This window comes from Piliocolobus tephrosceles, chromosome 21, assembly GCF_002776525.5.
Source record: "Piliocolobus tephrosceles isolate RC106 chromosome 21, ASM277652v3, whole genome shotgun sequence".
In the NCBI taxonomy this organism is placed as follows: domain Eukaryota; kingdom Metazoa; phylum Chordata; class Mammalia; order Primates; family Cercopithecidae; genus Piliocolobus; species Piliocolobus tephrosceles.
Genome location: NC_045454.1, coordinates 18,978,105 through 19,003,756, shown reverse-complemented (window position 1 = coordinate 19,003,756; position 25,652 = coordinate 18,978,105). Strand labels below are relative to the sequence as shown.

The window sequence follows — 25,652 nt, the reverse complement described above, 5'->3', positions numbered from 1 at the left end:
GCTGAGATCGTGCCACTGCAGTCCAGCTTGGGTGATGGAGCAAGACTCCATCTCAAAAAAAAAAAAAAAGAAGAAGAAGAGCCCCGTGTGCTTACCCTTCACTGTGTGGGTGAAAATATTTAGGCTTTTTGTTGAACTTTTGGGTGTAAGTTGCACACACCAGCGGGTGTAAGTTGCACACACCAGGATAACCGCATGCCTTAATGTTCATCAGCTGGCTTTCCTAGAATAAGAACCTTCTCTTGTGTAACCACGATACCATTATCACACCTAACCTAACCATATTTAAATCTCCCTCGTTACCCACAAAATGTCTTTGATTTTTAAAAAATAATTCAGAGTCCAGCCGGGCACAGTGGCTCACACCTGTAATCTGAGCACTTTGGGAGGCTGGGGCGGGCAAATCACTTAAGACCAGGAGTTTGAGAGCAGCCTGGGCAACATACTGAGACCCCATCTCTAAAACTATATATATTTTTTATTTTTTTATTTTTATTTTTATTTTTTTTGAGACAGAGTCTCGCTCTGTCACCCAGGCTGGAGTGCAGTGGCACGATCTCGGCTCACTGCAACCTCTGCCTCCCAGGTTCAAGCAATTCTCCTGCCTCAGCCTCCCAAGTAGCTGGGATTACAGGCATTCACCACCACACTCAGATAATTTTTGTATTTTTAGTAGAGATGGGGTTTCACCATGTTGCGCAGGCTAGTCTCGAACTCCTGACCTCAGGTGATCTGCCCACCTCAGCCTCCAAAGTGCTGGGATTACAGGCGTGAGCCGCCGTGCCAACCCTAAAAATATATACATTTTAAATAAAATGAAAAACATAGCCTAAAATTGCAGCAACATTGCAGGTCTGTTTGCTTTTTTCTGGAGGAAGTACCCGTCACTTTTATTATAGCGGGCCATGACTCCTCTCCACGGAAGAAACAACATCTAGCCTTTATTGAGTGCCTAATGTGTGCCCCGTTCTAGTGACTTTCCAAGTAGTAACTCATTTGATCCTCACAACCAACCCCGTGAGGAAGGTACTGTAAGTATCCCCATGTTATAAGTAGGGAAATTGAGGCTGAGAGAGAGTTTGGTAACTTGCTCAAGTCACAAGAATACATGGCAGGCTGGCTGTAAAGCTGCTTGCTCTTCCTCACTGCATGGGCCTATTTGGAGACAGGGGAGGTGGGGTGGGGAGGGCTTGCCTTGTGAGCGCATCCCGCAGCCTCGCCCCCGTCTCCCTCAGTGGACGACGTCCAGGTCTCTTGCTACCGAACGCTGTGCAGTATCTACTCCCTGGGAACCACCAAGAACATTTACGTGGAAAAGTAAGGAGAGAGAGCCATCGTTTGGGGCTGGGTGGGGTTGGAAGGGAAGGGAGGGAGCAGGAGAAGACGACGGGGTGGGTGAAAAGCAGGGTAGATGTTAGGAATCTTCCCGCACACGGCTGCAGCCGCAGTTCCCCACAGCGGCCGCGTGAGGGCGCTCAGGGACAGGTCAGGCACGGAGGTAGAGCCGCCAGGTCTGGCGCCGGGAAGCAGGCGCTTGTGGGCCTTGCTCGGGACGAAGGGGAGGCGCAGACCATAGGGGCTGTACACAGGAGCCGTGCAACACTGGGGTCCCTGGGGAGGGCCCCTGGCAGTGTCCACGTGACCGCTCCTGAGCTGATTACTGATACAGCGAGAGTGGGACTGCCACTGTTTCCACCAGCTCTTAAGTTATGCATACTTTAAGTGACACCGGCGGTGTGCGGTGGCTCACACCTGTGAGCACTTTGGGAGGCCAAGGAGGGAGGATCACTGGAGCTCAGGAGTTTGAGACCAACCTGGGCAACGTAGTGAGACTCCATCTCTACCAAAAAAAAATTGTTTTAATTAGCCTGGTGTGGTTGCGGTGTGGTGGCGCTGGTGCCTGTAAATCCAGCTACTCCTAAGGCTGAGATGGGAGGATCAGTTGAGCCCAGGAGTTCGAGACCAGCCTGGGCAGCATAGTGAGACTGCATCTCTACAAAAACAACTTTTTTTTTTTTAACTAGCTAGACATGGTATGGTGTGTGCCCGTAATCCCAGCGACTCAGGAGGCTGAGGTGGGAGGATCGCTTGAGCCCAGGAATTCGAGGTCGCAGTGAGCCAAGATCAGGCCACTGCACTGCAGCCTGAGTGACAGAGCGAGACCCTGTCTTTAAAAAACAAAACAAGTGGCACACATGGATGAATGGCAGCTCTGTCCCAAAGGGTTCTGGGAGGAGCTGTTTCTATGGAGATGGGGCTGGGACCCAGGACCCGAAAGAGGGGGACACGTGGCAGCTAAACACAGCCCCCTCTTCCAGGCTTCGGCCAGCCCTCGGGGAGTGCCTGGCCCGTCTGGCAGCAGCCATGCCGGTGGCGTTCCTGGAGCCGCAGCTGAACGAGTACAACGCCTGCTCCGTGTACACCACCAAGTCTCCCCGAGAGCGGGCCAGTAAGCTGTGTGGGGCTGAAGCAGTGCCGGGGATCCGGGTCTCCCCAGCCCAGGGCCTTGGGGAGAGCCTAATTTGAGGGTAGTGTGGCTGGGCTGGGCTGTGAGCGGCTGAGGATTCCCCAGGTTGGGAGTGCCACACATTCAGGAACCCCAGAGTTTACGGTTTGGGGGCATTTCAAGGCCATTATGTGGGGAGCACTGGGAGATTAATTTGATTTTTAAAACGAGAATCCATTGATAAAGTTTAAGAAAAATAGCACTTGGTGGCCAGGCGCAGTGGGTCACGCCTGTAATCCCAGCACTTTGGAAGGCCACGGTAGGAGGATTGCTTGAGTCCAGGAGTTCAAGACCAACCTGGGCAATATAGCAAAACCCCATCCATGGAATTTGGAGCTGTGGAATTTATTTTAGTGATGGTGACATTTGAGGGCATCGTCAAGCTTGGAGACATAGGGTGAGGGGTATTTGAGCGTGAGAGGATTGAAGGAAGGCATGGGTTCATCCCTTCATTCAGCAAATACGTATTGAGCAGTTACTATGTATGAGGCGCTGTCCTAGTCACCTGAGGTTCAGCAGTGAACAGATAAAATAGACAAAAGTCCCCTGAGTTCTGGGTCCAGAGGCTAGAATGAGACGTGGACCTGTGGGGAATATACACTCCAGGGCAGGAAGCTTGTCTTCCTGGTCAGCTGTGCTCCCAGAATGGCACCTGGCCCAGAGTCAGCGAGTGAGCAAGTGACAGGTTGTCTGTTTCAAGGGAGTGAACCGAGTGTGGGATTCAGAGATGACGCCGGGGGATGGGGTGGGGTTGGAAAAGGTCTCTTTTGGAGTATGCTGCACTGTAGGGATGAGGGGAACGGGCTTGGGATGCGGGAGATTTTAGGAGGGAAAGTTTCTAGGGGTGAGATTTTAGGCAGCAGACAGGCTCAGGGGTGTGAAGTGTTTGCAGGGCCACTGAGTTTCAGTGTGAGGGTTGGAAGAGGTGGTTGGGCTGGAGGGTGAGATGGGAGGAATAGGGTTTGGGAGACTGGTTTAGGGGGGTGGCAATTCAATGGTGTCTGATGTATTGTGGGTATGTATTTCAATGAGATAGTTGGGTTGGAGAGTGAGATGAGAGGAATAGGGTTTGGGAGACTGGTTTAGTGGGGTGGCAGTTCAGTGGTGTCTGAGGTATTGCGGGGAAGGCCAGAGCACTGAGGTCTGGGGGTGATCGGTTGACATTCCCTGCCCCCCTCCCTGTACCCCAGTCCTGGGGCTCCCCAACAGTGTGGAGGAGATGTGTCCTGACATCCCAGTGCTGGAGCGGCTCATGGCAGACATCGGGGGGCTGGCCGAGTCCGGGGCCCGCTACACAGAGATGCCGCACGTCATTGAGATCACGCTGCCCATGCTATGCAGCTACCTGCCCCGATGGTGGGAGCGCGGGCCCGAGGCACCCCCTCCTGCCCTGCCCGCCGGCGCCCCCCCACCCTGCACGGCTGTCACCTCTGACCACCTCAACTCCCTGCTGGGGAATATCCTGAGAATCATCGTCAACAACCTGGGCATTGACGAGGCCTCCTGGATGAAGCGGCTGGCTGGTGGGTCAGGGGCACTGGGCCTCTGAGGGGTGGGTCAGCAGCCTGGGCTCCCTTGGCCAGATGGTCTGAAAGGGAGACCCATGGTCCCCTGGGAGTTGGGAGGAGTCAGAGTGTAGGTTTTTTCAGTGTCAAAAGGCCAGGGGTCAGCTGGGCATGGTGGCTCACAACTGTTACTCCAACACTTTGGAGGCCAAGGCGGGAGGATCAGTTGAGGCCAGCCATTTGAAACCAGCCTAGGTAACATAGCACGACCCCATCTCTTTAAAAAAAATAAATAAATAACTTTTTTTAATTAGCCAGGTGTGGTGGCACACACCTATAGTCCCAGCTACTTGGGAGGCTGAGGCAGGAGGATCTCTTGAGCCCAGGAGTTGGAGGCTGCAGTGAGCTGTGATTACACCATTGCACTCCAGACTGGGTGACAGAGCGATATACTCTCTCAAAACAAACAAACAAAGCAAAAGGAAAGAAAAGAAAGAGAAAGAAAGAAAGAAAGAAAGAAAGAAAGAAAGAAAGAAAGAAAGAAAGAAAGAAAGAAAGAAAGAGAAAAAAAGAGAAAAGGAAGGAAGGAAGGAGAAAAAAGAAAGAAAAAAGGAAAGGAAGGAAGAGAGAGAGAAAGAAAAAGAAAAAGAAAGAAAGAAAAAGAAAAAGAAAGAAGAGAGAGAGAGAAAGAGAGAAAAAGAAAAGAAAGAAAAGAAAAAAGATCATCAAAGCGTTAGGTTTCCTGATTCAGAAGTTTCAGGTAAGGGCCAGGCACGATGGCTCATGCCTGTAATCCCAGCACTTTGAGAGGCCGAGGTGGGTGGATCACTTGAGACCAGGGGTTCAAGAGCAGCCTGGACAAGGCGGTGAAACCTCGTCTCTATTATTTAAAAAAAAAAAAAAAAGGTTTTGTGTAAGGAAACAGGTTGTGGATCAGGGTCAAGCTAGAAATCAGGAGCTGGGATCAGAGGCCAGAGTCAGGGGCCACAGGCTGGGGTAAAAAGCCCATGCATGACCTTGGGGTCACATAGTGACCAGGAATCACATAGTGAGGTAAGAGTCTGGTTATGGGCCAGGTCAGAGGTTAAAGATTGGGGTCAGGGGTCATGCTAGTTAAGGATGAAGTAACAGGCCAGGCACAGTGGCTCACACCTGTAATCCCAGAACTTTGGGAGGCCGAGGCAGGTGGATCTCCTAAGGTCAGGAGTTTGAGACCAGCCTGGCCAACATGGTGAAACCTGGTCTCTACCAAAAATACAAAAGTTAGCTGGGTGTGGTGGCAGACGCCTGTAATCCCAGCTACTTGGGGGGCTGAGACAGGAGAATCGCTTGAACTCGGGAGGCGGAGGTTGCGGTGAGCCGAGATTGCACCATCGCACTCCAGCCTGGGCCACAAGAGTGAAACTCTGTCTCAAAAAAAAAAGAAAAAAGAAAAAAGAAAAAAAAAAGTGAAGTAACAGGTGAGGCTTCAGTTGTTAGAGGTCAGAAGTCAGGGATTTGTGCCAGGCTGGGGTCATAGGATAGGGACAGGGTGGTAGGTTCAGGTCAGGAGCTATGGCTGGGATCGGTGTTCAGGGACGATGTCCGAAGTTAGGGTCAGGCTGGGGTCCTATGGCAGCTGCTAGGTCGGAGGTGCCGTTAGGGAGTCGGGCTGGGAACGGAGGTCGGGGCCTGTATCAGAGGCCGGAGGTGGCAAAGGAGCCCACCGCGCCCCTGCAGTGTTCGCACAGCCCATCGTGAGCCGTGCGCGGCCGGAGCTCCTGCAGTCCCACTTCATCCCCACCATCGGGCGGCTGCGCAAGAGGGCAGGGAAGGTGGTGTCCGAGGAGGAGCAGCTGCGGCTGGAGGCCAAGGCCGAGGCCCAGGAGGGCGAGCTGCTGGTGCGGGACGAGTTCTCCGTGCTCTGCCGGGACCTGTACGCCCTGTATCCGCTGCTCATCCGCTATGTGGACAACAACAGGTCAGCGGCGCCCCGCCATCCCCACGCCCTACGCCCCGACCTACCGCATCCTCCAGCCCCAACTGATCTCTGCCTCCTGACTGGCTGGAAACTTCTTCCAATGCTCTTCCTCCTGGTTTCTTCTTGCTTTGAGAACATTGGCCCAACATCACCCAGCCCACTTGTTTGTTTCTTTTTGGTTTTGGTTTTGGGGTTTTTGTTTGTTTGTTTGTTTTGAGACAGAGCCTGGCTTTGTTGCCCAGGCTGGAGTGCAGTGGTGCAATCTCGGCTCACTGCAACCTCCACCTCCCGGGTTCAAGCAGTTCTCCTGCCTCAGCCTCCCCAGTAGCTAGGATTATAGGCGCATGCCACCATGCCCGGCTAAGTTTTGTATTTTTAGTAGAGACAGATTTTCACCATGTTGGCCAGGCTGGTCTTGAACTCTTGACCTCATGATCTGTCTGGCTCAGCCTCCCAAAGTGCTGGGATTACAGCCATGAACCAACACACCTGGCCAATGTGATTTTTTTATCATTCTCCTAATGCTGGACACTTGAATCGTGTCGATTTCTTTGTCACTATGCATGACACTGTAAGGAACAGTTTGCTTTTTTTTTTTATTATTATTATTGAGACAGGGTCTCGCTCTGTTGCCCAGGCTGGAGTGCTGTGGCATGATCATGGCTTACTGCAGCCTTGATTCCTGGGCTCAAGTGATCCTCTGCTTCTGCCCCTGCGTAGCTGGGATTATAGGCTCACACCAACATGCTCAGCTAATTTTTGTATTTTTATGGGGTCTCACTATGTTGCCCAGGTTGGTCTCTAATTCCTGGGGTCAAGTGATCCACCCACCTCAGCCTCCCAAAGTGTTGGGATTACAGAAGTGAGCCACCACACCTGGCTGTGATTTTTTTGTGTTTTAAACGTAACAATACACCATGAAAGACATATAGGCCGGGTGTGGTGGCTCATGCCTGTAATTGCCTTGGGAGGCCGAGGCGGGTGGATCACCTGAGGTCAGGCATTTGAGACCAGCCTGACCAACATGGCAAAACCCTGTCTCTGTTATGAATACAAAAATTAGCCAGGTGTAGTGACGCAGGCTTGTAATCCCAGCTATTCCAGAGGCTGAGGCAGGAGAAACGCCTGAGCCTGGGAGGCGTAGGTTGCACTGAGCTGAGATCGTGTCAGTGCACTCCAGCCTGGGAACAGAGCGAGGCTCCATCTCAAAAAAAAAAAAAAAAAAAAAAAAAAGACATATAGATTCACCCCTTTTGTCTTGGTGGTCATGTGACATTCTCTGCTGTTGGATGTAGTTCCATTTTTAACTCAGTAAATATGAACAAATTGTGGTTTCGTCATACAACGGAAGACTCTATGGCAGTAGGAGTGAACAAGTTGTTTCTATACACAATGTGATTGGCTTTCACAAATGTTAGGTGGCATGAAAGAAACCAGAAAACCAAGAAATAAACTACAAATTATACCATCTCTTTAATGTTCACGAGCAGATAAAAATAAGTTTGGGGCCGGGGGCAGTGGCTCACAACTGTAATCCCAGCACTTTGGAAGACTGAGGCAGGAGGATCACTTGAGTTCAGGAGTTTGAGACCAGCCTAGGCAACATGGCTAGACCCTGTCTCTACAAAAAAAGAAAACATACAAAAATTAGTCAGGCATGGTGACACACACCTGTAGTCCTGGCCTCAGGCTGGGACTGGGAGGCTGAGGTGGGAGGATGGTTTGAGCCCAGGAGGTCAAAGCTGCAGTGAACTGTGATTACACCGCTGCACTCCAGCCTTGGCAACAGAGACAGATCCTGTCTCAATAAGGGTTTTTTTCTTTAATACAAGTAAATAAATAAAATAAAATACGTGAACCTACTTAGATTCTGACCCTGTCCCCCAAAAAAAGAAATTTTATGGCTGGGTGCAGTGGCTCATGCCTGTAATCCCAACACTTTGGGAAGCCAAAGCAGGTGGATCACCTGAGCTCAGGAGTTTGAGACCAGCCTGGGCAACATGGCAAAACCCTGTCTCTACTAAAAATACAAAAATTAGCCGGGCGTGGTGGCGCATACCTGTAGTGCCAGGCATGGGCATGGTGACGTGCACCTGTAGTCTCAGCTACTCAAGGAGGCTGAAATGGGAGGATCGCTTAAGCCTGGGAGGTCGAGGCTGCAGTGAGCGGAGATCGCATCACTGTACTCCAGCCTGACAGATAGAGACCCTGTCTCAGAGAGAGAGAGAGAGAATGGATCATTAAAAAATTTTAAATGTTCGGCTGGGCGCGGTGGCTCACGCCTGTAATCCCAGCACTTTGGGAGACCGAGCCGGCGGGGGGGAAATGGATCACCTAAAGTCGGGAGTTCGAGACCAGCCTGGCCAACATGGTGAAACCCTGTCTCTACTAAAAATACAAAAATTAGCCGGACATGGTGTTGGGCACCTGTAGTCCCACTTACTCAGGAGGCTGAGACAGAGAAAAAAGAATTAAATGTTCACCTGAATGGCCAGAAGACCCTGAAACCCCATCCCTCTGACTGGATGTCTCCTGGCCCCCATCTCCTCCTCCAAGATCTCTCTCTGGGCAGCCCCCTTCCCTGGGATCTCCACCCCCTCCCTCACCTCCCCTCCGCTGACCTCAGGGCGCAGTGGCTGACGGAGCCGAATCCCAGCGCGGAGGAGCTGTTCAGGATGGTGGGCGAGATCTTCATCTACTGGTCCAAGTCCCATGTGAGTGCCCACCCCAACCGCCCTCCCCACAACCAGAGGAGCCACAGCCCACAGGCGCCTGCCTTCACCTCTCTGGTCTCCAACACTGCTTCCCCCACCAGAACTTCAAGCGCGAGGAGCAGAACTTTGTGGTCCAGAACGAGATCAACAACATGTCCTTCCTGACCGCGGACAACAAGAGCAAAATGGCTAAGGTGGGGGCTTGGTTCTGGGAGGAGCACTTGGCAGAGAGGGCGGGAGCACCCTCTAGGGTTTCCTACCTGGTCTGCCCTCACCCAGCCAGCCTGTCCTGGGCGCATTCCCTGCAGCCCTCAGAGCAGCCCCTGTTACCTTCTCTCCCTTGTTCCCCAGCTCCTTCCTCCTCCTGCATCTTCTCCCTCCTCCCATCTCCCTCCTCCTCCCCATCTCCCTCTTCACTCATTCTTGTCTCCTTCTTCCTCCTGTATCTTCTCCCTCCTCCCATCTCCCTCCTGTCCATTTTCGTCTTCTCCAAGCCTCTCTCCTCCCATCACCCTCCTCCTCCGCCTCCCCATTTCCCCTCTTCCATTTCTTTCTTCCCCTCCCCATTATCCCATCTCCTGCTTTCCTCCCTATCCTTCTCAGAACTGCCCTCCTCAGGTCCCAAAAATGACCCCTACCCCAAGCCAAGGCCTGGAAATGCCCAGCTAGAGACTACATGGCAGGTGGGGCAGAGGAGGCGGGGTGCTGGCAAGTCGGAGTTGGGCCTGGGCTTCTCTGCGGGGCTGGGGTAACCCTTCTTGTCTCTGTCTGCGGTCCGGTGAAGCAGGCGGGAGATACACAGGTCAGCCCCACATCTGGGACCCTCCGCATGTCTCTTGGCTAATGCCCTCTTCCCCCAGCCTCTGCACTCCCCCCCCCCCCCGCGAAGACCCCCCCCTCTGTTCCCCCCCCCCCCCCCCCCCCCCCCCCTCCCCCCCCCCCCCCCCCCCTTTTGGCAATTTCTCTTTTTTTCTCTTCTTTTTTTTTTTTTTTTTTTTTTTTTTTTTTTTTTGGACTTTTGTTCTGAAAAAAAAAAAAAGAATAAAAGAGCAACTCTCAGCTTTTACCAAAGCATCTTGGGCTGAGATCGAGGGTAATGGGGGTGGGAGAGGCACGCGGCGCATGGTTGGGGAGGGGGCAGCACCCTCACCGTGCGGTGGTTTAAGGCTTGGGCTCTGGACTATATGGACTGGGGTTAGAATCCTGTCTTGATAGTCAGCTGTGTGACCTTGGCCAAGGGTCATCCTTTTGAGCCTCTGAGGACATCCAGCCAGTGGCCCCACCCCAGGGCTCTGCGAGGACGCAGGGAGAAGCTGCATGTGTAGCCTGCAGCAGTGCCTGGCACAGGGGTCATGCTCAAAGTTGCCAGCCAGCGTGGATGTGGCTCTGCCCAAAGCTTGTCATCAGGGCTTCTCATTGGCATGACTGAGGTGGCCCTGCCCCCGGGTCTGCACCCAAGGCTCCAGAACACGGCTGTGGGACTCTGTGCCCCGTGTCTCTGCTTCCAGGTCTTTCTGGATGTGTCTTGCATCTTTGGTCTTCCTGTCTCCTTGTCTTTTTCAGTCTCTCAGTGTCTTTTTCTTGCAACTTGTCTTGTCTCTTGAACTCTTTGTGGGCCTGCATCTTTGTTTCATTCTTGAGAACTCGGTCTTGGGATGTGAAGTGTGGGTTGTGCATGCTGTGGACGGGGTGTGGTATTGGGGTTCCTGGGGGATTCTGGAAGATGACTGCTAGAAGTTGAGATAGGCCCAGAATTGGGGAAAATCTGGATGGGCCTGGGTTAGAAATTGGAGCCAGGCAGGCACCGTGGTGTGTGCCCATAGTCCCAGTTATTTGGGAGGCTGAGGCAGGAGGATCACTTGAACTCAGGAATTCAAGTCCAGCCTGGGCAACATGGCAAGACACCATCTCTAAACATACATTTGTTTAAAAAACAAGCAACTGGGAATTTGGGTTGTGGGCTTGGGTCTGGAGGGTCTCCGGTCACGGCTGCAGGCCTGAAGTGTAGGGTCAGCAAGGCTGGGGTGGAATTGAGGTGTCCTCGGCCGTTGGGGAGGGAGCGCCTGCTGTCCAGACTGGAGCCTGGGGTGTGGATGATGGCCGCAGGTTGGGGCGGGATTGGGATTGGGGCTTGGGCTGGTGCTGAGCCCTGTGTCCCCACAGTCCGGTGGCTCGGACCAGGAACGCACCAAGAAGAAGCGCCGCGGGGACCGGTACTCTGTGCAGACGTCACTGATCGTGGCCACACTGAAGAAGATGCTGCCCATCGGCCTGAACATGTGCGCGCCCACCGACCAGGACCTCATCACGCTGGCCAAGACCCGCTACGCCCTGGTGCCTGCCCAGCCCCGTCCTTGGAACCTTCCAGGATGCCGCCCGGCACCCACTGAGCCCCTGGGACCCTAGGGAACAACCAGGATCCCACTGAGCCCCCCGGGTCCCTGGGAGCCTTCTCTTTAGACCCTACTGAGTTCTTTTCCAGGACCCTGAGGACTCACTGGGCCCTCTGGGATGCCCTGAGGACCCCACTCAAGATATTGCCAGGGCACCACAGACCTAAGGGCCCTCACTGAAACCCCACTGAAACCTAGAAAAGCTCTAGGACCCCTGGGACCCCCATGAGGACTGCAGGACCCCACTGCCTCCACCACTGGAACACCTTCTGAGACCCTGAGAGTCCTCCCAACAAGATGAGCCCCCTGAGACTCCCCTTCAAGCCCCTTGGGACCTACTGAGCCCCTCATGACCCCTCCTTCCCTCCCCGCCAAGACTGAACGTCCGGGTTCCCCCTGAGCCCTCGGCTCACCATCCCTTTCCTTCAGGACCCTGCTGACGCCTCCCCCTGGGCCCTGTTGATGCCCAATTAAGCCCCCAAGGACTCTCAGTGGCTCAGGGAGCCCCTGTGACCCTGAGTAACTCCCCAGGATCCATGACCCATCCCCAGGACTGCACCCAAACTTCTGAGGTCTCAGGTGTCCTGGAGACCAAAGGACCTGGGCCCTAGAACCTCTTAAGCTCGCTGGGATGTTGAGGCGGCCTCCCGGGACCCCACTTACCCCTTGTATGGGACAACAAGGACAATCTCCCTCCTCTCCAATCCTTTCCAGCTTCGGGGGCCCTAAAGAACCCTCCCAGGATTCTGCCCCCAGACCCCTATAGCCCTACCCCCAGGACCACACCAACACCCTGACAACCTACTCACCCCCGGCCACTAAAGACCACCCAGTTGCTACCCTGCCACCACCAGGACACCACTTCCCTCAGGACCTCAAGCACCTCCCAGGACTGCTGAGTCCTGCCAGGACCCCAGAGAGCCCTCCAGGGTCCCATGGACCCCTCACCTTGGTCCTTGAGGGCTCCCCGTCCTGGAACCCCAGTGAACCCCCTGCTGATGCCCCCTTTGGCCCCTGTGTAACCAATGACTCAGTTGACCTATCTGACCCCCCATGACCTCTGCTGACCCCTTCTGATCTTCAAAGACTCCCTGCCCCACTCTGACCCCCAACCATCCCTCTTTGGCCGTATTTGACCTTTGATGAAATCCTCTTGTCACCCTCTGCCTCTTCCCAAACCCCCACGAGGCCCCTCAAATCCTTACTGTATCTTCAAGGTGACTCTGTGACCCTCTGGCCCCTCTAGGACCCCTTCCGATCCCTGTCTACCTCTGCATCCTTTTGTTTCTCTCAGACCCCCCGCCCCAAGAAAAACCCCTTCAGTTCCTGGGGTACTGGGCCTGGAAGGAAAGGGCTGTGGGTCAGGAAGGAGGCTGGGACCTCCAGAGTGACCCAGCCTGGCCCTGTCTCCCCAGAAAGACACAGATGAGGAGGTCCGGGAATTTTTGAACAACAACCTTCACCTTCAGGGAAAGGTATGCCTCCTTTCTCTGCAAGCAAAAGAAGCAAGTCAGAATAATAACCACAATATTAGCGAAGGTTTGAGCATTTACCAAAGACCAGGCATCGAAGAAAGACCTCAAAGGTCAGGAGTTTGAGACCAGCCAATGTGGCGGAACCATGTTTCTACTAAAAATACAACAATTAGGCCCAGCACAATGGCTCACGCCTGTAATCCAACACTTTGGAAGGTCGAGGCTGGCAGATCACCTGAGGTTAGGAGTTCGGGAGCAGCCTGGCCAACATGGTGAAACTCGGTCTCTCTACTAAAAGTACAAAATTAGACGGGTGTGGTGGTGGGTGCCTGTAGTCCTGGCTGCTGGGGAAGCTGAGGCAAGAGAATCGCTGGAGCCCCAGGAGGCAGAGGTTGCAGTGAGCCGAGATCGCACCACTACCCTCCAGCCTGGGTGAGGGGGGCGAGGCTCCGTCTCAAAACAAAATGAAGAATAAAGGCCTCAACATGCACTCATCCATTGAGTGCTCCCAAAAACGGAAAGAGGACATCTGGCTGACCCTGTGGGGAGGGTCCCTCATGCCGGCGACCCCTCCTTCCTCCTCTCAGGTCGAAGGCTCCCCGTCTCTGCGCTGGCAGATGGCCCTGTACCGGGGCGTCCCGGGTCGTGAGGAGGATGCTGATGACCCCGAGAAAATCGTGCGCAGAGTCCAGGAAGTGTCAGCCGTGCTCTACCACCTGGACCAGGTGGGTGGGGCCGGAGGGGGTCTTTCTGCTGGGTCTCGGGGCGGAGCCTGGCAGCGGGGAGGGGCTTTAAGAATGTGGGTGGGGTCTGGAGAGGACTATTAGGTTTTGGGGCGGGGCAGGAGGTGGATCCTGGAGTTTAAGGTGAGCCTTAGAATGGATCAAGGGGAGGTGTCTGCTGCTTAATCTTGCATCTGGGGGCGGGACAGGGAAGGGGCAGAATTTTAAATCTAGGGGTGGGGCCTAGAGGAGAAGCGTTGAGTTCGTGGGCAGGGCCTTGGGTGGGTCGCAGAATTGGTCGTGGCCTGGGTCGTGGTCCTGGCTCTGTGGGACCAGGCCTAGGATGGAAACTTAGGTCTGGAGGCGGAGTCAGGACCCTGACTCTGTTGGTGGAGACAAGGTTTTCCTTCTGCCGTGTGTGTCGTGCCTGAATATGGACTTGGGCACAGCTGGGCAGTTTCATCCAGGGCCTGGAGTGAGAGGGGCAGGATCTGGGGATGTGACTGTCCCGCTATCCCCTCCCCAGACCGAGCACCCTTACAAGTCTAAGAAGGCCGTGTGGCACAAGCTTTTGTCCAAGCAGCGCCGGCGGGCAGTCGTGGCCTGTTTCCGTATGACGCCCCTGTACAACCTGCCCACGTAAGGCCCCCCAGGGACAAAGGGGGCGTGAAGGGCTGCGGAGAAAGGGTGGCTGGAGAGTCTGGAAACTGGAGGGCCAACGTGATGGCGCCTTGGGGGTGGTTGGGGGCTACAGGCGCATGGGAGGTCGGGAGGCATGGAGGAGGGCGCGTCCCAGTGACGTCACACCTCTCCCCTGCAGGCACCGGGCATGTAACATGTTCCTGGAGAGCTACAAGGCTGCATGGATCCTGACTGAAGACCACAGTTTTGAGGACCGCATGATAGATGACCTTTCAGTGAGCTGGGGCCCGCTTGGGGGAGTGGGGGGCGAGCTGGATAGGGCTAGGGGTGGAGGCCACCCTTGGTACACCTCCAGGGGTCGCGCTCCACATCAAGGGGTATAGAAATGCCAGCTCCTGGCTTGAGTAGTACCAAAGTAGGGCGCAGAATGTGGGAAAAGAGAAAAAAAAAAATCCAGACCAACAGGGACTTGGGGGAGTTGATAGAAGGGGACTCTAGAAACACTCTCCCCAAGCCTCTGCTCTCCCCCCAGAAAGCTGGGGAGCAGGAGGAGGAGGAGGAAGAGGTGGAAGAAAAGAAGCCAGACCCCCTGCACCAGTTGGTCCTGCACTTCAGCCGCACTGCCCTGACGGAAAAGAGGTGAGGACTCTTCCTAGGGCCCCAGAAATGCCCCCAAGGTCCTGGGAAAGAGGGTCACCTGGCCACCCCCAACTCCAGCCCAGCAGCCTCCCTGTGCCTCAGGAGAGGTCCTCCAGGTCCTGGGGAGGCCCAGGACAGACAGATCTTTAAATGTCACTTTGCCAGCCAGGCACAGTGGCTCACGCCTATAGTCCCAGCACTCTGGGAGGCCGAGGCAGGCGATCACTTGAGCCCAGGAGTTCAAGACCAGCCCGGCCAACATAGAGAAACCCCGTTTCTACAAAAATACAATAAATAGCCAGGCTTGGTGGTGGGCACTTGTAATCCCATCCACTCAGGAGGCTGAGGCAGGAGAATCGCTTGATCCCAGGAGGCTGAGGTTGCAGTGAGCCAAGATCATACCACTGCACTCCAGCCTGGGCAACAGAGTGAGACTCTGTCTCAAAAAGAAAAGAAAAGAAACATAAATGTCACTTTGTTAGGACAGGCACAGCCACCATACACCGTTGCATAGCTGAACAGTTCACAAGGGCATCTCTGAGGGGTTCACATCACAGACAATGTAGATTAATTAGGCTTTTCTAGAAGAAAGTGTCTTGCTCAAATAAAATCAGTATATTATGAAAAAAATCCATATGTAGGACAAATTTCCAACAGACAGAAGTAGTGGGGGAGTTTTCTCTAATTCCCTCAAAGGCTTCATGTGGGCTAATGACAGGCTTAGTAATAAATAATTGTGATGCAGATGACGCAGCTGCTGCCGCTATTGCTGACAATAGCAGGCAGCCATTCATCAAATGCTTATTATGTGTCAGGCACCAAGCTAAGCGGTGACATCTATATCCTCTCACTTAACTGCCACACTGTGAGACGGATTATTGCAGCTCCTTTGTGTGGATAAAGGCATGAAGGCACAGGGATTTATTTTTCATTTTGTTTTATTTATTTATTTATTTATTTATTTATTTATTTATTTATTTATTTATTTATTTATTGAGATAGAGTCTCACTCTTGTCACCCAGCCTGGAGTGCAGTGGCACAATCTCAGCTCACTGCAACCTCCGCCTCCCAGGTTCAAGCAAGTGGGATTACAGGCGCCCACTGCCACACCCAGCTAATTTTTGTATTTTTAGTAGAGACGGGTTCCCACCATGTTGGCCATGCTTGTCTCAAACTCCTGACCTCAAGTGATCCTCCCACCTCGGCCTCCCAAAGTGCTGGGACTACAGGCATGAGCCACTGCACCTGGCCTATTTTTTATTTTTTGAGACAGTCTTGCTCTCTTGCCCAGGCTGGAATGCAGTGTCATATGATAGCTCACTGCAGCTCAGACCCCCCCCACTCCACATCACCCCAGGCTCAAGAGATCCTCCTGCCTCAGCCTGCTGAGTAGCTGGGACTACAGGCATGTGCCTCCATGCCTGGCTATTTTTTTTTTTTTTTTTTAGTAGAGATGGTGGTCTCACTATGTTGCCCAGGCTGGTCTCAAACTCCTGAGCTCAAGCAATCCTCCCCACTCAGCCTCCCAAAGTGTTGGGGTTACAGACGTGAGCCACCACGCCTGGCAGGGATTTATTTTTCTTATATAACGTGAAGTCAAGAGCTAAAGACTTCAGGACTGGGCAGTGGCACAGGGACACTGACAGGGGCCCAGGGTTTTTGTAGCTTTCTGCTCTGCCTTTCTTAGCTTTTGTCTGTAGTCCTGGGTGGATGCTGCACTTCCAGGCATCACAGCCACATGCCAGGCCGAAAGAAGGAGAAGGGCTCCCCACTCTTCACCCTTAGCAAGATCTTTGGTCTCTCTTTTTTTTTTTTTGCCCTTTTTTTTTTTGAGACGGAGTTTTGCTCTTGTTGCCCAGGCTGGAGTGCAATGGCGTGATCTTGGCTCACTACAACCTCCATCTCCTGGGTTCAAGCGATTCTTCTGCCTCAGCCTTCAGAGTAGCTGGGATTACAGGTGCATGCCACCGTGCCCAGCTATTTTTCTTTTCTTTCTTTCTTTTTTTTTTTTTTTTTTTTGTATTTTTAGTAGAGACGGGATTTCACCATGTTGTCCAGGCTGGTCTCAAACTCCTGACCTCAGGTGATCCGCTCACCTCAGCCTCCCAAAGTGCTAGGATTACAGGCGTGAGCCACCGCGCCCAGCCTTCTTTGGTCTCTTTATCCAAGAGATCTTTGGTCTGTTTATCTCTCTGGTGGGCTTCCACACAGATCTCATTGGCCAGAAATTCTGACATGAGGCCATCTCGGGCTGCAAGGTGACGAAGAATTCGAGTGTCCCATTTTGCATCCTGTGGGAGAGCAATGTCTCTGCAGTTTGGCCATCCAGGTTGAGTCCCAGTGCAAGCTGTGTGACCCCAGCCAATAAGCATCTTTGTATCTTAGTTTCCCCACCTATAAAATAGGGCTAGTAACATACCCACCCAGCTGAATGACTGTGAGGGTCAGTTTGTTAATATATGCAAGGCACCTAGAACAGGCACTGACATGGTGTTAGTGCAAACACTCAGCAGGTGTTGGCCATTGTACAGGAGACCCAAGCAGAAAGGGATTGATCTGATCATACTTGTTATTGGGCTGACAGGTGGCAAGAGGATCCTGGGAGCTCCAGCCTTCCATCACTCCATTTTAGCATCCCCAGTGGAAGGGTAGTGCCTCCACCATTAGCTCCAGCAAACCTCACTGAATGGGCCAGGTGTGGTGGCTCATGCCTTTAATCCCAGTACTTTGGGAGGCCAGGAGTTCGAGACCAGCTTGGGCAACATGGCAAGACCCCATCTCTACAAAAAAATAGAAAAATTAACCAGGTGTGGTGGTATGTGCCTATAGTCCCAGGTACTCAGGAGGGTGAGGTGGGAGAATCACTTGAGCCTGGGAGGTCGAGGCTGCAGTAAGCCTTGATTGCACCACTGCACTCCAGCCTGGCCAACAGAGCAAGACCCTGCCTCAAAAACAAAATAAACAAACAAAACAACAACTCCCAGAATGGATTTTACTGGACAGCATGGACAATATGACCATTTCTTTTTCTTTTTTTTTTTTTTTTTGAGACAGAGTCTAGCTCTGTCGCCCAGGCTGGAGTGCAGTGGCCGGATCTCAGCTCACTGCAAGCTCCGCCTCCCGGGTTCACGCCATTCTCCTGCCTCAGCCTCCCGAGTAGCTGGGACTACAGGTGCCCGCCACCTCGCCCGGCTAGGTTTTTTTTTGTATTTTTTAGTAGAGGAGGGGTTTCACCGTGTTAGCCAGGATGGTCTCGATCTCCTGACCTCGTGATCCGCCTATCTCGGCCTCCCGAAGTGCTGGGATTACAGGCTTGAGCCACCGCGCCCGGCCAACATGACCATTTCTTACCTGTCATCGTGGCCACACAGATAAAAGTCCTCATCGGCCATGCATCTGTCATAAGCCACCCTGGCAATGGCCACTCCAGCCACCTGAGCCACACAGCCTGAGTATGGGGAGGGTTGGCCCTCCAAAGGAAACCAGAAGCGCTTTTTTTTTTTTTTTTTTTTTTTGAGATGGAATGTCACCCAGACTGGAGTGCAGTGGCGCAATGTCAGCTCACTGCAACGTCTGCCTCCTGGGTTCCAGCAATTCTCCTGCCTGAGCCTCCGGAGTAGCTGGGATTATAAGCAAACACCATCATGCCCAGCTAATTTTTTTGTACTTTTAGTAGAGATGGGGTTTCACCATGTTGACTAGGTTCATTTCAAACTCCTGACCTCCAGTGATCTGCCTGCCCCAGCCTCCCAGAGTGTTGGGATTACAGTCATGAGCCACCGTGCCCAGCCCAGAAGCTCTTATGAGATGGGGGTCCTCTCCACCAGGTCCTGACCACTCCCCTGCTTACTTCCCCAGCAAACTGGACGAGGATTACCTGTACATGGCCTATGCTGATATCATGGCAAAGGTGAGGCCCCACCCACCTCATCTGGGGCAGGTTTCCCTCTCCCCACCTGCAGTGCTTGTCCACAAAAAGGGCTGGGGCGGGATGGAGGGGTCTGCTTTGTTCATCCCTTAACTGATGCCCCCTCCCCAGAGCTGCCACCTGGAGGAGGGAGGGGAGAACTGCGAAAGTGAAGAGGAGGTTGAGGTCTCCTTTGAGGTAGGTGGGCTCAGGAGGTCCTGGAGGGAAGGGATGGGGGACCCTGACTGCAGTCATCTCCCATTTATTCAGCAAAGCTCTGGGGACACAGCAGTGACCAAGTCAGTCCCACTGGGGAGGCAGATAACACCAGCCAAACTAACACCACAGGGTATGCACCATGGTCATGGGGGAAGCTCAGGCAGAGGGGTCAGAGCTGGGATGATGATGGGGGAACCTCGTGGGGATACAGCAGCCCAAGCAAGGTGCCTGACCCAGGCTGCAGGAAAATGTATCAGGGAGGGCTTCTCGGAGGAGGGGACTTCTGAGCAGAAGGATAAAAGGAGCCGGCCAGTTGAAGAAAAAGAGAAAAATGTTCCACATAGGGAAAATAGTATATGCCAAGGCCAGGCAGCAAGAAAGAGCTAGGAAATGTGCAATTCACGGATCCATTCATTCATTGAGACAGTCAGCAAGCATTTACTTCATAGTTTTCTTAACTGTTTCTGTGCCAGAGTCCCTTCTGGCACCTGGTGAAGACTTTCTCAGGATCATATTTTTAAATGTATAAAATGAATTCATAGCAGAGGAAACAAGTATTGAATAGCTATCAAAATATTTTAAAAATGAATTTGTGATCCAGTAGTATTTGCACATTGTTAACCTATCAAATAAGATCTAAGGCAGGGCGCAGTGGCTCACACCTGTAATCCCAGCACTTTGGGAGGCCAAGGCGGGTGGATCACCTGAGGCCAGGAGTTCAAGACCAGCCTGGCCAACATGGTGAAACCCCATCTCTACTAAAAATACAAAAATTAGCTGGACGTGGTGGCACGTGCCTGTAATCCCAGCTACTCAGGAGGCTGAGGCAAGAGAATAGCTTGAACCCACGAGGTGGAGGTTGCAGTGAGCCGAGATCACGCCATTGCACCCCAGCCTGGGTGACAGAGTGAGACTCCATCTCAAAAAAAAAAAAAAAGATCTAGCAATGGATCCAGCAGCCTCTATAATTGAGAAGTAGTGATGAACATAAGTGATATTTAAAGACATCTTTGAGCCATTGTGGGTCTCTCTTCCTGGACCAGAAGAGAAGAATTTGAATAGGAAATAGTTCTAATTCTGCAGTAATAATGTGATATGGAATATACATTAATAATAATGTGGTATGGAAACATCTGTGAATTTTTTTTTTTTTTTTTTTGAGACAGAGTCTCGCTCTGTTGCCCAGGCTGGAGTGCAGTGGTGTGATCTCTGCTCACTGCAAGCTCCGCCTCCCTGGTTCAAGCGATTCTCCTGCCTCAGCCTCCCAAGTAGCTGGGACTAAAGGCGCCTGCCACCACGCCCGGCTAATTTTTTGTATTTTTAGTAGAGGCGGGGTTTCACCCTGTTAGCTAGGATGGTCTTGACCTCGTGATCTCCCCGCCCCAGCCTCCCAAAGTGCTGGGATTACAGGCGTGAGCCACTGCGCCCAGCCACATCTGTGATTTTTGTTGGTGACAAAACCACAGGTTTTGCTAATATTGCTGTGATTTATGGTTTTATCCATAAAGGAAGGAAATGCTGCATTTCTGTTAAAGGGTGAAAACATAAAGATGTAACTTTTCATCATCCAAGTTCACAGATGGCCTGGAGGCCCATGGGCCCAGGTTAAGACTGCTGCATGCCCAGCTCTGATTTATATGGATTTTGCCCTATGCCTAGCCCCATGCTAGGTACAGGAGCTATATCAAGGGTGTGAGCCCCAGGGGATGGAAGGAGCTCATGGTTGAAGGAGTGGCTGGAACAGGGAGAGCAGAAGTGAGAATGTGAGGGGGAAAGGCTGGGCTGGAAAGCCTGGACTTGCCCCCATGGGTCTGCCTCCCTGCCCAGGAGAAAGAGATGGAGAAGCAGCGGCTCCTATACCAGCAAGCACGACTACACACCCGGGGGGCAGCCGAGATGGTGCTGCAGATGATCAGTGCCTGCAAAGGTGCCCCTCACATGTGCATTGGGCTCTTCAGAGTGCACTCATCTTGTCCTCACTCTTCCCAGCTCACGCATTTCCTGTGGACCCATTTGCCACCCCTCCATGCCTGTGGTTTGCACGCACACCCCAGCCCTTGCAGCTTCCCCTTGCATACCTGCCTTGCAATTTCTCACTCATCCTTCAATCACGATCACCCCTGCATGCACACCTTGGCACACTCTTACATCCCCTTTCTCACATCCTTTGGGATGGCTGTTTTCTGGTGGGTGGAACACACTGCCTTTCAACTGGATGGACCATCTTTTGTCTCCCACTCCCTCCAGGAGAGACAGGTGCCATGGTGTCCTCCACCCTGAAGCTGGGCATCTCCATCCTCAATGGAGGCAATGCTGAGGTCCAGCAGGTAACAGAGGAAAAGGGACTTCCGAGGAAGGCAAAGAGGGGTGGGAGGTTCTTGTGTGATTCCCAGTTCCTCCTCCCCTGCCTCATCCTCTGCAGAAAATGCTGGATTATCTTAAGGACAAGAAGGAAGTTGGCTTCTTCCAGAGTATCCAGGCACTGATGCAAACATGCAGGTAGGTTTGAGTGGATCTCTTCTTGTTAAGCTCTGTTTGGTACCACTGCCACCCCGCTCCTGGTACCAGTTCCGGTTCTGATTCTGCTCTTTCAGTCCAGGGAAAGGTACTCACTCAGAATCGCTCAGATAACAGGGAATTTATTGTAAGAATTAATGTAGAATAAGGAAGGCAAAATGTCATAGGCTTGAAGAATGAGTTATATTATGGATTCCAGACAGTGGAACCAAAAACTTGAGAACTCAAGGGGAACTTGACAGGGAGATTTAGGAGCTCCCTGATGACGCCTCTTAATATGCCTCTACTGTTGTCTGCCTTTATTCGTCTCTTGCTGCTGGCTGACTTTTCCTACCCTCTGCAGCTTTTGCTAAATGGGTGGTTTCTGGTTCTTCACTGTTTTAGCTTGCACATGGTTCATCCTGGCCCTACCTTATGTCCTAGCTTCTGCCAGCTCTTCATGTCTGCTTCCTCTTGATTTCAGCGCATACATGATATACTGTGGCTCTCCAGCCTACCATGGTTGGGAGCTGCCAGGCCCTGGAAGAGAGGAAGGCAGAGGCATCATCACATCCACCCCCGTCTTTCCTTTCTTTTCCTCAGCGTACTGGATCTCAATGCCTTTGAGAGACAGAACAAGGCCGAGGGGCTGGGCATGGTGAACGAGGATGGCACTGGTGAGGCCCTCTCTTGGGCTTCCCTCTCCCCGGGACATCTTCTTTCGGGATTCCCGCCACCCACCCCCACCCACCATTGCCCAGAGCTCCCTTCCTCCAAGACACTGGTTCCCAAGGGCTCCCTCGGGTCCCTCCCTCTGCTATGGTCCCCGAGTCCCACCCCCTCCATCCCCCCCGGGGTCTCCCTACCCATGTCCACCACCCACCTCCCCCTGCCGACCAGAAGTCATTCTGTCTTGTGTTCTCACCCATCACCACACGGACCCCACCCTCCACGTGCCCAAATGTCACGCCATGGTTGCTGTTCTCTTATTAATGTCCCTAATCCGAGTTAATCACGTCTCCTCTTTGCCGTGTTGTGACGTGTCTAACCTTTCTACCCTGATCCTCGCTCCGGCCTTTCCACCTCTACGTCTTCATCTCTCTCTCTCCCTCTCCATCCTCTTCTTTCATTCCCTCTGCTTTTACCCTCATTTCCTATCCCCTTCCTTGCTAATCCACTTCCTTCTGTCTCCTTATCACTCTGCCTTTCTCTCTGTGGGTTGTTCCTTTCTCTATGTGTGTCTTTCTGTGTCTTTGTCCCTGACTGTCATTGTGTGTGTTTGCGGTCTCTGTCTCCCTCTCTTCTTCTCTCTTTTCTCCTGCTTCCTCCTCCCATCCTGTTGGCTGCCCCAGTCATCAATCGCCAGAACGGTAATTCCCCCAGCCCGCCCCTGTGCTGTGCTGCTGTCACCCACCCCTCCTAACCCCATCGGCCCCTCCACCTGGGGGCTGAGGATCTGGGACGTGGAGGGGAGGGAGGGACTCCGGCAGGTGCGCCCTGCCAGTGTAAAACCTGGAGATCAGGAGTCTGGGGAGCATGATTCAGGTCCCAGACCAGCCACTGAGAATACATGGGCCTGTGAACAAGCCTCTTATGTTCCCTAAGCTTCACTCTCCCCATGTGTAAAACAGAAGCTAGAAAACACGGCAAAGATCTCTTTCCAGCTGGATATTGTTGGACTTCCAGACCCAGATTCGCAGTCCCGGTGTGGAGTGATCCCCACTCCCACCTACTCTGCTCTTTGCGCCCCGACTTCAGATTGGTCGGTCAGCGTTTCCCACCCACCAACCGAATTGGTTGCCTCCGGCACCCACTCTGATTGGTGTGCGCCTGCCCCCTCAGCGCCTGCCTCATCTGCGCCTGCTCTGGTTGGCCCATTTGCGGTCTAGCCTCCTCCCCTACTGCCCACCATGATTTGCTTCTTTCAGATGCCCATTCTGATTGGCCCTTGTTTACACGCCTCCCCTCTGCTACTCCTGGATTGGCTGCTTTCAAGGCATCTGGGCCAATTGGCTGGCTTTCAATCTCCATCCCTTATCCCAGCCCAGTCTTCCCCTGCCCAGAGCGTTTGTGTGAAGGTGACCCAAACCCCCATAATCTATTAACCTCCGCGGCCTGAAGGGGGGCTGAGGGAATTACCAGCTGCCTGAATGTCTGCTAGGTCAGCAGACACTCCCCAATGTAACACAAGTGGTGACATCAGAGGGCACTGATGTAGAAAGACACTTGAGGCCTCAGCTTCATGACTCAGGGCCCCTCGGGTCTCCATCTGCTGATGTCATGGGCTCTGAGGTCAAGACCACCTGGTGTCATGGATGCCCATGGCCCTCACAGTGTCTTTGGAGTGGCGGCTACCCCTCCCAGCACCCCCATGCTTTGTGCATGCGTGTGCAGTGTGCATGGGCCTTGTGCATGTGTGCGCTGTGTCTTGGCGCATCTGACCCCTCCTGGGCCCTGTCCCCTCCCTTCCACCCAGGAGAGAAGGTCATGGCGGATGATGAATTCACACAAGACCTGTTTCGGTTCCTACAATTGCTCTGTGAGGGGCACAATAATGGTGAGGAGGAGGGGTGTGGGGTGGAGGGGAAGCCGAGGTTTGGGGCGGGTACAGAAGGGTTGCCTGAGTTAGTGTCCAACCCCTCCTTCCCCTATCAATGATGGCCACTCTCCAGCCAGTGTCGATCCACCTAGCTTCAAAATCTCTCTGGAGGCCGGGCGCAGTGACTCAGACCTGTAATCCCAGCACTTTGGGAGGCAAAGGCGGGTGGATCTCCTGAGGTCAGGAGTTCGAGACCAGCCTGGCCAACATGGTGAAACCCCGTCTCTACTAAAAATACAAAAAAGAAAAATAGCAGGCGTGGTGGCACGTGCCTGTAATCCTACCTACTCAGGAGGCTGAGGCAGGAGAATCGCTTGAACCCATGAGAGGGAGGTTGCAGTGAGCCGAGATTACACCATTGCACTCCAGCGTGGGCAACAGAGCGAAACTCCCTCTTAAAAAAAAAAACCTCTCTGGAATTTCTGGAATCTAGCCACTTTGCTTCCACTTCATCTCCTCTGGCCAGTCCAATTCCCCAAAAGCAACCTGCCAAAAACCAATTTGGCCAAAAATCAGTTTGCTCAAATGGACAATTTGTCACATGCTATTTTCCCACAGGCAGTCTGCAGTGGCTGCCAAAGTTCAACACACGTGGTGGATTTCTGTACTTTAAGTCCAGAAAAGACCTAAAGGAAAAAACTGCCTGGCATTTAAAAATAAATCTATTAGAATCATTTGTTTATTTTGCTTATAAAACCTTTGCAGAGGAAAGATCTGTATGAAGGCAGACAGATTCTTTCCTATCTTAAGCAAGAGTTTTGTTTTGTTGTGGTTCAGCCAATTTAACAAGATTGAAGATGACAGCAAATTAATTACACAACATCAATGATGAGAAATACAGTCTCATGCCGCAAACCTGGTTTACAACTTTACAGAACAGTCAAAATTCTGCACAAAAAACATTCTACCCAATGCCATTTCCTATAACAAACATGTACAGTCTCAAGATTGTGGTTATAACCTTTAGCAGATGATTAGGAAACCACAGACTACCCGGAAATTAACTTTCATGACAAGAATTGGAGCAATTAGTAATCTAACTTCCATAGAACCATAGAACCTTCACCCACTTGGTTAGTGCTCTGTAAGGTAACAGATCTGTAAATATCTTTAATCTTCATTCTTTTTCTTTCAACAAAGGATAAAGCATGATCCCTTTGTCTCGAATTTTCAAAAACTCTTGTGTCCACAACCAGTTTTTCAAAGTTTATTAAATACCTTTGTGCCATGGGACTAAGATTTTCTTTCTCCTTTTTTTTTGTTTTTTGTTTTTTGTTTTTTTGCAGAGTCTCACTCTGTCGCCCAGACTGGAGTGCAGTGGTGTGATCACAGCTCACTATAACCTCTGCCTCCTGGGCTCAAGTGATCTACCCCTCAGCCTCCTGAGTATCCGGGACTACAGGCATGCATCACCATGTCTGGCTAAGTTTTTTCTTTTTTACAGAGACGAGATCTCACTATGTTGCCCAGGGGATCTCAAACTCCTGGATTCAAGCAGTCCTCCTGCCTTGGCCTCCTAAAATGCTGGGATTACAGGTGTGAGCCACCACACCCAGCTGGGACTAAGATTTTCATTCTTTAATTTTAACTAAGATGGAATCAGTCTTTGGGTTTAAAATAAATTTTATCCCTCGGGAATGTGAAGTTTTGAAAATTAGAATGTTGTTATGAGAGGAATTGCTGTCTCCCAACAAATTTGCAACCCAGTCCTCTGCCTAAATTCGTGGCCCAATCAAATAGATACTTGAAATAACTTTCAAATCTCAGACCCCTTGCATGTCTTGAGGAGTCAGTGCTATTCAAAGCAGACAAAAGGTTTGTCTTTCACTTATTTGCACATGTCTATAACAGGTGTTTTCAGTCGGCAGAATTTT

At 52.3% G+C, this 25,652-nt stretch overlaps 1 protein-coding gene across 2 annotated transcripts in view; it reads left to right on the top strand.

Annotated features, from left to right (window-relative positions):
- The window catches only part of RYR1 (ryanodine receptor 1), a 166,725-nt gene that overhangs the window by 92,633 nt on the left and 48,440 nt on the right, over nucleotides 1-25,652 (top strand). The window contains exons 64-84 of one of the 2 annotated variants that reach the window (XM_026447687.2): nucleotides 1,236-1,317; nucleotides 2,319-2,449; nucleotides 3,697-4,029; nucleotides 5,731-5,971; nucleotides 8,598-8,685; nucleotides 8,787-8,879; nucleotides 9,473-9,487; nucleotides 10,849-11,019; nucleotides 12,494-12,553; nucleotides 13,141-13,278; nucleotides 13,802-13,914; nucleotides 14,096-14,192; nucleotides 14,450-14,556; nucleotides 18,416-18,467; nucleotides 18,597-18,662; nucleotides 20,511-20,610; nucleotides 20,931-21,010; nucleotides 21,106-21,182; nucleotides 21,783-21,856; nucleotides 22,532-22,549; nucleotides 23,656-23,736. In XM_026447687.2, the coding sequence (XP_026303472.1) occupies nucleotides 1,236-1,317; nucleotides 2,319-2,449; nucleotides 3,697-4,029; nucleotides 5,731-5,971; nucleotides 8,598-8,685; nucleotides 8,787-8,879; nucleotides 9,473-9,487; nucleotides 10,849-11,019; nucleotides 12,494-12,553; nucleotides 13,141-13,278; nucleotides 13,802-13,914; nucleotides 14,096-14,192; nucleotides 14,450-14,556; nucleotides 18,416-18,467; nucleotides 18,597-18,662; nucleotides 20,511-20,610; nucleotides 20,931-21,010; nucleotides 21,106-21,182; nucleotides 21,783-21,856; nucleotides 22,532-22,549; nucleotides 23,656-23,736 (2,217 nt within the window). The remainder of the gene's footprint in view (nucleotides 1-1,235; nucleotides 1,318-2,318; nucleotides 2,450-3,696; nucleotides 4,030-5,730; nucleotides 5,972-8,597; nucleotides 8,686-8,786; nucleotides 8,880-9,472; nucleotides 9,488-10,848; nucleotides 11,020-12,493; nucleotides 12,554-13,140; nucleotides 13,279-13,801; nucleotides 13,915-14,095; nucleotides 14,193-14,449; nucleotides 14,557-18,415; nucleotides 18,468-18,596; nucleotides 18,663-20,510; nucleotides 20,611-20,930; nucleotides 21,011-21,105; nucleotides 21,183-21,782; nucleotides 21,857-22,531; nucleotides 22,550-23,655; nucleotides 23,737-25,652) is intronic. The other variant, XM_026447688.2, reaches the window with a different exon arrangement.